This window comes from Felis catus, chromosome D2 (genome assembly GCF_018350175.1).
Source record: "Felis catus isolate Fca126 chromosome D2, F.catus_Fca126_mat1.0, whole genome shotgun sequence".
Classification (NCBI taxonomy): Eukaryota; Metazoa; Chordata; class Mammalia; order Carnivora; family Felidae; genus Felis; species Felis catus.
In genome coordinates, this window is record NC_058378.1 from 43,918,130 (window position 1) to 43,930,167 (window position 12,038).

Genomic DNA, 12,038 nt, shown 5'->3' on the forward strand with positions numbered 1-12,038 from the left:
ACAGATCATCCCCAAATGGCACTCCTTGCCACCCTCCCTTAGGGGAACTGGCTCCAGGGTCCCTTGGTGGAGGCTTCATATAAAAAAATGGACTCAAAGAAGAACAAAACCCCAACAGAAGGAAGTGTTGTGGAAAGAATCAGCTTGTGGTTGGCACACATAAGGAGGGATTTTGTGCCAGAACTTGAAGTCTGGACAGAGCCACAAAGTTCCCTGTGCTGGGTGTTCCTGGAGGAACATGGGCAAGGCTGGGCCCTATACGGAGGGGGAAGGGAAGGGGAGAAGGGGTGATGGGAGGGGAAGCGGGGGCCAGGCCCTACTTGCATGCTGGAAGAGCAGAGCCCTGTGGCCCTTGATGTGAAGGCAAAGAGAACCAAGAAGGAATGAGATCTCCTCTCTTACCCTACAGTTGGTCTCTCCAGGTCAGGGTGGAGGCACATGGGCGGGGCAGGGTGGGGAAGGGCTCTCTGGCGCTGCTCATGCTGTACCCGCTCTATAGATAAATACAGGACTTTAGTGGCCATGGCTGGTGCCTTGGCACTTTGTTCAAGCATAAAAACACCCCCTACATTTGTTCTCTTGCTTTAAAATCAAAGTAAAACAATGACACCATCCCCCCCAAATAAAACACTGCCGCCTCTAGACAAGTGACTTCGGTAAATACTAACTGGAAGAAAACCGCCCGCCGAGTGGCCCAGTATGACTCTCCTGCCTCTAGGATGCAGAAAGGAGAAGCAGGACTCAGGGCACGGACCTCTTTGGGGGTCTCCTGGTGGCACCGGTTGCTGTTCCACCACAACTCCAGGGCGGCCACCAGGCAGGCCAGGAGGAGGCCGATGGCCAGGATGCAGAAGACCCCAGCGAAGCTGTGCAGCTTGAGGGATTTGCCGTCGGCCTGGGCACTGGCGTGGCTGGTGAGATCACAGCGGCCCATGTGAGGCCACCACTTTTGCTTGAGCACGTCCAGGTCCCCAGTGTCCTGCAACTCCAGGATCCTGCAAGATACAATCCACATGAGCCACAGCCACCGGCCTCATCAGTGTGGTCATGGGGGCTTTGGCCCTTTCCCCACCATGCGGGCCCTTCCACAGACCACGCTGAACCGTGGTGGCTCTTATTCTGTCCCAATTTTTCCCTCCCCAATCCATTCTCCCACTGTGAGACAGAGTGCTCTTCCCAAAATACACATCAGGTTTGTCTTTCTCCTTAAAAGTCTCGATGCCCCCTCCTACCACTGCCCATGGATAAAGTTCAATAGCAAGCACATAAGGACCCTTCACATGGGACTGGGGGCAAGCTCTGGGGATAAAATAGGAAAATATAGAACTGGACGAGGCAATATTTGGACTGTGGACTTACAAAAATGCTTTCTTTAAACCTTCAATCCATTGTAAGTTTCTCCCACCAGGATTCCCCAAATCACTCATTCATTCATTCGATTTGAGGAGTATCTGCCTTGCGCTATGTGTGATGTTCAACACTGCTGAGGGTGCAGTCCAGAGACACATACATGGACCTTGAAACAATTAGAGCAATCAGTGTGGACACCGAAGCTGTGATCAATACCATGACATGAAAGCACAGGTGCTAAGAAATGGTGCACTGGGTGGGTGTCCAGACCAGGGGGGTTACAGGGAGGACCTCATCAAGGAAGTGACAGGTAAGCTGCCACCTGAAGGAAGGTTAGTCATCAAATAGCTCACACTTGTCTGGCATATTCTATGTGCCAGGATATATGCTAAGTGCTTGACAGATAGTGTTTAATTGTCATGTCAACCCTTTGAGATGGTTCCTTCCATTCTCCTATTTTTATACAGAAGGAAATGGAGGCACAGAGAGGTGAAATATCTTGCCAAATTCACTTTGTGGTTGGCAGGGATGGCATTCAACAAGAAGGAAAAACTACAGCCATGCTTGAAAGTCTTGTCTGGGCTAAGTGCTCAGCATGTCTGAGATGCTAAAATATGCCCACTGAGGCTGGAGAGTGATGGGTGAGGAGGAAGATGGTGGGAGAAGAAGCTAAAGCAGGAAGAGCTGAGAATGTCGGTTCTGAGAGGGTATGAGAGGGAGTCTGGATTCCATCCTGATCACCAAGGTAGGGCAAACCCCTGGGCTCCTGTAGTCCCCATGCAGGTGTTCGGATGGTGGTTTTCCTTCTTGTGGCATTTTATGGACTCCCTCTGTAATCCAGTGGTCTGAACAGTGAGCTAGTAGTATCTGGTAGTCCCCAGCCTCCTCATACCCAAGCTTTTCCATCTGGGGAGGGAGACTCTTTCAGCCTGGTGCGTGGTGATATATCCAGGTGATAACACCTGTCGTGACCTCTCTGAGCCCATATTCTCAGCTCTCTGGGTGTACACAGTTCAGGAGAAGTGGTTCTGTACAGCCAGGAGAAGCTCACTTCCAACTGTCCAGTTGAGCAGTCTCTGCCCTGGACCTGCATTGCAGGCCACCTGTGACCATAAGCTGAGGCTGAGGTCTATGGGCTGTGCATGCATGCATGGGCTGTGGCTGTTGGAGAGGGAAGGTGACAGCCCAGAGGGGGTCCTCTGACCTTTCACCATCATGGACCCAGCATAGCATGGCCTTTCATAGGCTGTGAATAGCTTGGCTCAGTACAAGAAGCAGGGGATGGAGGCACCAGATCTCAGCTGGGTATCACGGAACAAGTGACTTGCTCCTGCTTAACCTTGGCTGGCTCATCTTTGCAAGATAGATCCATGACCCCACTAGGTGAGTAGATCCTTCAGGATGGGCTGTGTGTTACTCTCCATGGTTTCTCCTGAGCAAGCAGAGTGGCGGCACAACTTGGGCCATCAATGGATGTTGGCTGCATCAATATGTGTATGAATATATTAATTGAATCATGAAAACTAATCTAAACTAAAATGGCCATGGTGAGATAATGAGATAATGTCTGTTAAGAGCCAAGGACACAAGTCAGCACAAAAGACTTAATATGCCGCTGTGCCTGTAGGGACTTGGTCATTGAGATAAATGCATGATTGACATGTGCACCTGTGCGCCTTGGGCTTGTGCTCGGTATGCCATTGAGCATCACAGATATCTCACATGGCACATCCCATGATCACCTGGGCAGCTTCAGTGTCCCATACCTCTGTATGGCACTGGACATGTTATGGAAGCTGGCCACTGGTTCATGCTGAAAGGCCACTATTTAAGTCTATGCTGGCAGGTCTGAATAAGCTGGGCCTCCTGGCAGTTATAGGAACCCCAGGGCTGGATATGCAGGATCTCAGGGCTTTGAGAAGACTCGTGGGTAGACTAATGGCTCACTGAGGAGAGACAGCAGAGCTTTGTATTTAGCACAGATTCTGCTCTGATGGACATCATGCAAACACAGACCGTGCCATCACACTAGCCATGGTATGCAACCTCTCAATTTCAGTGCCCTTATTACTAAAATCTGAGATCATAACAACTCCTACCACAGCATGACTGTGACAAAATGGAAAAGGGACACATGGGCACCACTCAGCTCAAGATATGGCAAGTAATAAGAGCTCCATAAAAGCTGGTAAAATTTGCACAGTCTGATGGCCATGCTGACCAGCAGCCCTATCCAGTCCAGTACTGACATGCACTGCCTTTTATTGAGAACATAGTAGGGACTGATCATTTCCCATTGTTGTAATCCTCCTAGCAGCCTGAAAAGTAGTTCTTAGTGAATCAGTTTTACATCTTGAAGACCTGAGGCTTGGCATCTAGATGACTTGTTCATGGTTGCAATTAGAAAGTGGCAAGATTACTCTTCAGAGCTGGGGCGTGCTGACCCAGGAGGCCATGCTCTTTCCAGATAATCAGGCTGCTAAGTGCAGTCAGCGGGCTCTCTGAGAGTTAGGTTCTGGTCTACGGGACCACGAAACTCTGGCCAGAGCATAGCTGTAGGGTGTGATTTTTACTCCTCCGCTCACTGACTGCAACATCGAGCAGGCTGCTTAGTTCTACCGATGCTTCTCTTCTTCCTGCTCCTTTTAATTGTATGCATTTTTATGCCCAATATTATTCCAGGAAGAATGTAAGGCAATTTATAGGGAAACATAGAATAAAGTAAAAACAAACAAATCAAAAGGAAAATTTAAACATGTAAGCAACAGAGGAAAGATAAAACAAGTCACGGGCACAAAATGAGTCCTAGAACAAAGCTAAACTAATGCACACCATAATAATCTATACTCCTGCTTATGAGTAAGCCGGAGCGATAATAGCCACTTCCTGAAGCCAGTTGTTCTATTTTCCAGACAGATATAATTGCAGGTGCTTTCCTCTGGTCAATAGTTGGGGAGCCTGCTACACAGTAGGTGCTCTATAAATGGCTATTAGGTTGTTAAACATTTATTGAATGCCTGCCCTGCATGCCATGGTCCACAAACAGGCTACAGCACTCAACCCTGCCATACACACTTAGAAGGCACGGCCTATAGAACCTGTCCTCTGCCAAAGCAAGGGCGTGTACCCATATTCAAGGAAACAGCTTAGTTTCCAGGATGAAGGGAAAGAAAGTTACAGCAGTTCCAGATAAGACCGGGATCTGTGATTTCTATGAGGCCTTTTTTTTCCTGTAAATGGCATAGTGCATTGCTTCCATAGTGCATCTGCCCCCTTCCTCCTCTCAGGCATGCCCCAACTAGAGACAGCTCATGGTTCTGTAGGCATCATACAACGGAGAGCCGCTCAAAGAACCACTGGCAGTAGTACATTGACGACCTGAGGTCAGAGTGTTCCTTCTAAGTAGATACCCATCTGCCCAGGTAGGGGAGGGGGGATGCTTTCAGCCCAAGAGAGGCTGCAACACAGAGACTTAATATGCACTCTCCTCCCAACTCTGCCAGGAACTGGATGAGTGACCCTCTCTGAACTTCAGGATGTTAAATGAATGACCTCTAATAACTCTCGCCCCTCCAAATGGATTATCCTCAGTGCTGGGATGCCTGTGTTTACCAGTCAACTGGTGTTGCCCCTAAGCCTGGGTACCATGCCAGCTTTTTCATTTGGACACATCTGCTATTTTGGATTTTGGTGGACCAAGATAGCCTGTCCTTTGGGATTCCTCTCTAAGCTCCTTAGTCCTGCCCTCTTCACTCACCAGGATGTCACCTCACAGACATGTGTGGGTGATGGGCCCAAGGCACAGATGTCCTTAGGAACAGGAGCCCCAGTGAGCAGGCCACTGAGCTCAACAATGCTCCTCACTTTCACCTTGTCTGGTAAGGCCAAGACCCCTAGTCAAAGACTAAGATAAGTTTTCTGGCAGTAAAAGCAGGGTGTTGATGACAGACTTTTTTTCTCAAGGAAGCTGGCCAGGTGTCCAGATTGAGCACTTGGAAACTTGATCATGCCCAAGGGTCTAGAGTAGACCAGGCTCAAGAAGGGATGGACTCCCACCAGCAAATTACATGGGAAGCTTAATAGGCCAACACAAACTAGACACAAGGTTTCACTTCTGGTGGAGGGTATCCATGTGCCTTTGCTTAGGCTAGAATACCCAGGCCTATAAAGCCCTCCTCCCCTCTTCCCCCCGCCCTCCCCTACCATTTGCTAGTATTAATTACCAGGAGGCTGATCTGGGGAGGATGGGGAGGAGGCAGGTCCCTTGCCTGCCCCAGCAGATAGCGTCTGCCCCCTCAGCCCATGTGCACATGAATATGCAGTCAATCTGCTTCTCTGACCACACTTTTTTTCAAGACCACATTGACTCTTCCCACACTGACTTTTCCCACTGAAAGCCAATTTTAGAACTTCCTAAAACTTATAATAATAAGTATTGGGCCCTTCTTAGATCCAATTAATTATTTACTTAATTTTAAATTACTGGGCCTATCTGGCTACCTCCTACTCACCCTTCAGGCCTTAGGTGCCCTCCCTGGCCTCCCGGTTCTGATCAGCTGTTTTCCTCTGCCCTCCTCCACTTCTAGAATAGCCTCTCCATTGCACTTACTTCCCTGTGCTGGCATTGCCTGCCTGCATCACAGTTCCCACCGAGACTATGCACCTTCATGAGACAGGACCATATACTTCCTCTTCTTCGTCCCCGGCTGGCATGGGACTAGTTGGGGTGGATGGAGGAGCATGTGCTAGTGTACAATCAGGGCTGAGTTCACGTGAGGAAGAACCAAGCTTGTGTTGGCTCTTGCCTCCTAAGAGAAGTTTATCCTCTAAGCCCCCCTTGGCTGACGGTGCCTACCTCTGGGAGAAGAGGTCCCTGTAGGGGCTGCCGTGCTGCAGGGCGATCCCGTAGCCCTTGCTGCTGACGCTGTTGCCAATGACAGTCACAGAGCAGTCATCATCTGTTAGGGCTGCGTACTCCACCACTGCCACATCCCATAAAAAGGCGTAGTTCCCCTTCTTTGCCTGAAAGACCAAAATCACCATGGAGTCAGGTAGGCCTGTATCAGTTTTGAGCACCGAGTAGCTCAGTGATGAAATTTGCAGGACCCTCCAATGCGATCCCCTGCCCACAAGCCAGCACAGCAAGCCACTGGCTTGCCACTCGCTGTGTTTAGACACAAAAGGCTGTGATGCTGTCTCCAGTATGCTCCAGGAAAGCACACGTCACACAGAGAAGTAGAAAAGGTGAGTGGTAGGTGAGCTCTAAGGCTAGCTACCTGCTCACAATGGCAGGGACCTATTTCTCAGATTAGCAGGCTCACCTTCAAAAGTGCAGGAAGTCTGACCCAGGGAATTGAGATTTTCTGTTCAGAGATTTAGGGGGAGTGTAATAGTACCCAGTTAGTATTTCTACTTAGAACCTGGCTGAGCCCTGCTTAGGGTGAATGCGGAAGATGGCCCTAGATTTAGTGCCCTGAGTGGCTATGACTTAATATCTAAGTCATAAAAAAATATCTATATATAAGTCATGAACTTGAACTTGCTATGCATAGGGAAGAACCCATAAAGTCAGGGTCCTGATTATTATGGTGCCAGGTTGCGTTTCTGCCACGTGCCTTCTACTGCCCACACAAGAGTGTCCCCACACATACAAACATGTGCAAACACATACATACATGCACAGACACACAGGCACACAAGCAAGAGTGCACACACACACGCACAGCCACACACACACAGGAGGTTTCTATATCAATGCAGTGATTGCAGATTATTTCATAAGGAATTTGCCCATGGCCACGCTGAAGTCCCACCCCATCACACCCATCCACAGCAGACCTTCAGTTATATCCTGAGCCTTAACTCTGACTTTGCCTGGAACTTGGACACTCAGGGGAAATGTGAGCTGCTCTGCTTTTTGGAAGGAGATGCAAACTAGACATTGTCACTTGGCCAGCTTAAAATAGAGCATAATGTTCTTAATGTAGCCAAGTGCCTGGTTTTTATTCTAGAGTGAGCGCACAGTTGTCTCTTTGCCACTTCTTCCCTCTTACCACAAATCACACTGGGTGCTGTAAGACCTCAGTCTGGGCTTGGTGGCAGGCCTGAAAGATCACAGACAAGAGATCAAGCTGGCACGCTACAAGTTTTGTGGCATCATCATGGGCATTGTGCTGATCTCTTGCTTCAGGTGAGTCTTCATGTCCACTGAGACTTTCCAAAGAGTGCTATTGTTACTTAGATGAAGGTAGTCAAGATTTTACTTCTTTTAGGACCCAAAGTGCCCGTGGGCCAAAATGGCTCATTTTTTCTTCAGAAGTTTTCCATCAAAAGGATTTGTGAGCAGAGCATGGCGCCCCCCGGCATGAAGAGGCTGCTCCTAGCCATTCAACAATTTTTCCCAAAGACCTTGTAAGAAATGACACATGCACCTGTGCCACCCATGGACTTGTACCTCCGGGAGCAATCCAAATATTACATCAAAGCTGCATTCCATGGCCAAGCCAATTTCAGAAGTCCCTAAAGGACTTTGACCCAGGTTGCAAAATTACACTCATTTCTCTCCTTCCACATGGGAAGATAACAGTCTTTGAAATTTTTTCCTGCTGGCAAACAAGTTTTCTCTTGAAAAGATATAAATTTTCAACCTCTTAGTATCCAAGTTTCTCAGCAAAATGTTGACTTATGACCTAATATTTGGCTTTGGTCTCACTTTGGAGCATTTCACATCCATGCTCGCAATTCAACATGACAATCAGACATTGTTATTTGGACGATTTCAAAAGGGCATGTCATGTTGAAGGAAGAATTAAGATCAGGTTCGTTTCCACCTTTCAAGTGATGTTCCAAGAAGGAAAAGGAAATAGACTGGCTCAGATTGAGTGGAAACCGACTGACAAAAACCTGGTGCAGCCATTCTATGGGGGTACTTAGCTTCCTTCAAGCCACAAGTGTTTGTGGTTCCAGTTTGGGCTCAGTGACAGGTGAGCGCAGCTGCAAGAAGGATGCATTTATTGTCTTGCTGGCCTAAGCTGAGAAGCCAGGAAACACATGGATAGGATGCTGACAATGTCTCAGCTGCAAATCCCTTAACCAGGAAGGCTGTTGAGAAAAGAGGGGAGAGTAGTTCTTTCTTGAAGTGGCGAGTCTTCCCATTTTTAAACAGACACTAAAGTTACTATTATGTTTATGTCTGCTTCAAGGAGCATGTGGCCAGTCCCTAATATACTTGACAATGCCTGAACGGGGGGCCTGGAGAGACTGATGTGCCCTATCTTGTTTGTGGACCACATCAGAGGCTCCAGATGCATTGGGCTCTAGCCTTACGAAAATACTCTCCATCCCCAACATCTCTGCCCCAATTCCTCAGCATCCCAGAGCTTCCTACGTTCTCCTCTTAGCCCCATGCTGAGTAAAATGTAGCATCAGATCCCTCCCTGTGCCTCCCAAGTCTGTTAGGCTCCAGGGAAATTTTCTGGACCTTGTAGATATCTCCCCATCTTCCTGGTGTGTCACAGACCCTGTGTAACACAGAAGTCTTCTTAGGCCTGGCCATGCTCTCAGGAATATTCAGATGCCAACTATAAGAAGCCCAAACACACTACCCATCATGGTTATGTCCCCTTTATATAGACGTTCCTGTCTCCATGAAGAATGAGCTCCACACACACACCTGCCCCAAATTTGAAGACATGCTTCTCCTTAATAGGGCCCAAACCAGCTTTCCATGGTTTGTGGAAAACCACAATTTGTGGAAAACCACAATCTGTGCTGCTTATCCACAAATCTTGGTGTGTGTGTGTATGTGTGTGTGTGTGTGTGTGTACACAGAAATATACGTATATGCATAAGCATATATATACACAAAATTAAAGTAGTATAAAACAATAGGATAGATACAGTATTATTATTGTTCTGTACACATGTGAAATGTAATATGCCAAAAGATGGATAGGATTATTACATAACGGAGTGGTATTAGTGATTCTTAGGACAAGCTGGTTAAAGGTTTTTCTTTAATCTTGTTACACAATCTATGTTATCACACACTATACAGGCACCAAGTCTGATCTCTGTTCCCCTGTGTGCCCTTGCCCATCAACACAACACAGAGGCCTGGCAGAGCTCTCCAATTTCCCGGCTATTACCCAAATACAGCCTTTATTTCCCTGGGCTGCATCTAAACATTTTGCTTTGTTTCATTCTCCCCTTTCCCTAAAAGGGAAAGAAAAGGCAATTGGTTTAAACATAAAAAATGAAAAGATGTGAAGATTCAGGGATAGAAGGAAAAGAACAGCTTTGATATTAGACAAAGTCAAAGGCATCTGAGCATCCATCCCCAGGAAGTCAGGATAGCAGCAGGTAGCAGGCCACCCCTGACATATCTCCCTGTAAGTACCTTAGCAAACAGGATCCAAGCCCTTCCCTGAAGTCCACTCTGCCCAGTCCACATGTACGCTGGAGTACAACGAATGGAAAGGGATGGAGATAGGATGGTGCCTGGCTCCAGCATTTAGAGTATCCTCCCTAACATTTGGGGGAATGTGATCAGCCTCTATGGCTGGAGGAAGGTTGGGCACAATAAACAAAGCCACGAGTGAGCTGGGATATTGGAGGACTCCCTCTCCATTGCTCCACACCAATAATAAAATGAGATTGCATTGCCTTTCATTGCACAGCTGATTCTGCCCTTCGCAGAACTCACTTGGAGCACAAACTTTCAGAAACAACAGCCTCCGAGGCAAGAACTTCATTATGCTCTTCTATTCCATTCTAACTGCTTTTGGAAAGGGGCAAGCAACCACATTGTTCCCCCAAACAAGAATGCTGGGACTGCAAACAGCGAACACAAATGTTATTGGAAAGAAAGTGCTGAAGGAAATCAGGTGTCTACAGTGCCAGCTACAGGGAAGGTGCAGAGCACCTGCTGGGTGCCGGGACTTTCAGAGCCCTGATTCCTTTGCCATCCCTGGTATAATTCTAAAGGGCAGAACATCAATCCCCTTTGACAGACGAAGGAGAAACAAAGTGAGTTGTCCCAAACAGACCCAGATCATGAAAGGCAGAGCCAGGTTAAGGTAAGCTAGCACTCTGGCTCCAAAGAAGGCTGTGCTGTCCCCTCTGCCCTGCTTGGACCCATGAAGGAAGGGCTGGGGAAGTTGGTCCTGGTGTCCTTGCCCTCTGAGCACTTCCCAGGGCAGTGCTGCTGGTGACAGAACACACTGAGATGGCAATGACTGTCTTTCTCCAGCTTTGGAAACGTGGTGGCTTGTGGAACTGCTGAACCCCTGTGAAATGGAGGTCATGGGCCACACTGTCTTTAGACGGGGTTGTTAGGATATCAGGGACTCCTTGGACACTTGATGCATCCTCATGTGCATTCGCCACCTGGAGGCACACCTAGTGCCTCTCCCAGAGTCCACTTTCACCCAAAGCAGAGCTTGGCCCTCTCAGGTGTCCCAAGTGTTAGCTCCCATGGTCATGTTCATGAACTGGCAATGCATTGCCATGCACAGCCTGAACCCTGGATACAGTGACACCTGCACCAAATTACAAGATGCACAGTGAAACCCCAGACCATCTGTGGAGAAAAGGACAATTTTACAGTCTGTCGGTAGGAATGTGGGCTGGCACGATATTTCTGGAATGGCAATTTGGTGGGGAGACTCAAACGCTCTTAAAATGTGCATATACAGCAATTCCACCCTTAGGGATCTATCCTAAGGAATTATTCAGTTTCTGAAAAGATGTTTGTACAAAGATTTTCAGAGTAACACTGTTTAAACTAGGAACAATTGGAAATAATCTAAATGTTCAAAACTTAAGAATCAACTGGGTAAATGACAGTATTAAATGATGGAATATTATATTACCATTACCATGGAGTCTTAAAGAGAGCAATGATCACTAAGGGAAACAATTGTCTGTGGCAAACAAGGGCTAGCCTGGATCTGGCTCCAACGGTATGGATTTGAATCCCAGCTCCACTGCTTTCTGACTGTGTGAGTGCAGGCAAGTTGCTTAACATCTCTAGGCCTCAGTTCTCATGGACGCAAAATGGTCCATTGCTCACAGAGTTCTGATGAGGATTAAATCCCTCGATAAATGTGACATGCTTAGAATCTTGCCTGGCATATAGTAGATGCTAAATACATGAGAACCAGTATTATGCTGTTTAGTGAAAAAGAATCTGTTACACTGGAGTATTTGCACTGTGATATCCTTTTTAAATCATCATGTAAAAATAATGTTTTTATGTTTATGAAGAAAGGAAACCAAGCACCAAATACCAACATGGTCATCTTGGGGTGATGCCACCATGGGTGACTTCTGTTGGTTTCTTTTAATCTACTGTGTTGCCCATGTTTTCTGCAGCTTGGCAAGCATCTCTCCTGTGACCGCACTGTCCCAGAGGGGAATTTTAGTGATTCGGCCCCCCTCCTGAGCACAGTGTAGTGAAAAGAGAAGAGTTGTAGACAAAGACAAGTGCAGGGCTACACCCCCAGCTCTTCAAGGAACTAACAATCTTGGGGACCAATAATTGTTTCCTAGAGAGCTATTCTGACTGTGAAATTACAAGACACAATACACTGTGCCTGGCAATAGTGAGGGCTCGATTCAAGCTCTCTCTCTTCCCTTCTGCAGTCCCCAGCTTGATTCAGGAGACCGATCTGTCAGCTGTTATGGGA

General features: G+C 47.5%; 1 protein-coding gene across 4 annotated transcripts in view; it reads right to left on the bottom strand.

Annotated features, from left to right (window-relative positions):
* Positions 1-12,038, bottom strand: part of GRID1 (glutamate ionotropic receptor delta type subunit 1) — a 698,930-nt gene that overhangs the window by 12,319 nt on the left and 674,573 nt on the right. For all 4 annotated transcript variants that reach the window (XM_045040238.1, XM_023240627.2, XM_045040236.1 and 1 more), the window contains 2 exons: positions 6,206-6,372; positions 755-995 (listed from right to left, as the gene is read on the bottom strand). In XM_045040238.1, coding sequence (XP_044896173.1) covers positions 755-995; positions 6,206-6,372 — 408 coding nt within the window. The remainder of the gene's footprint in view (positions 1-754; positions 996-6,205; positions 6,373-12,038) is intronic.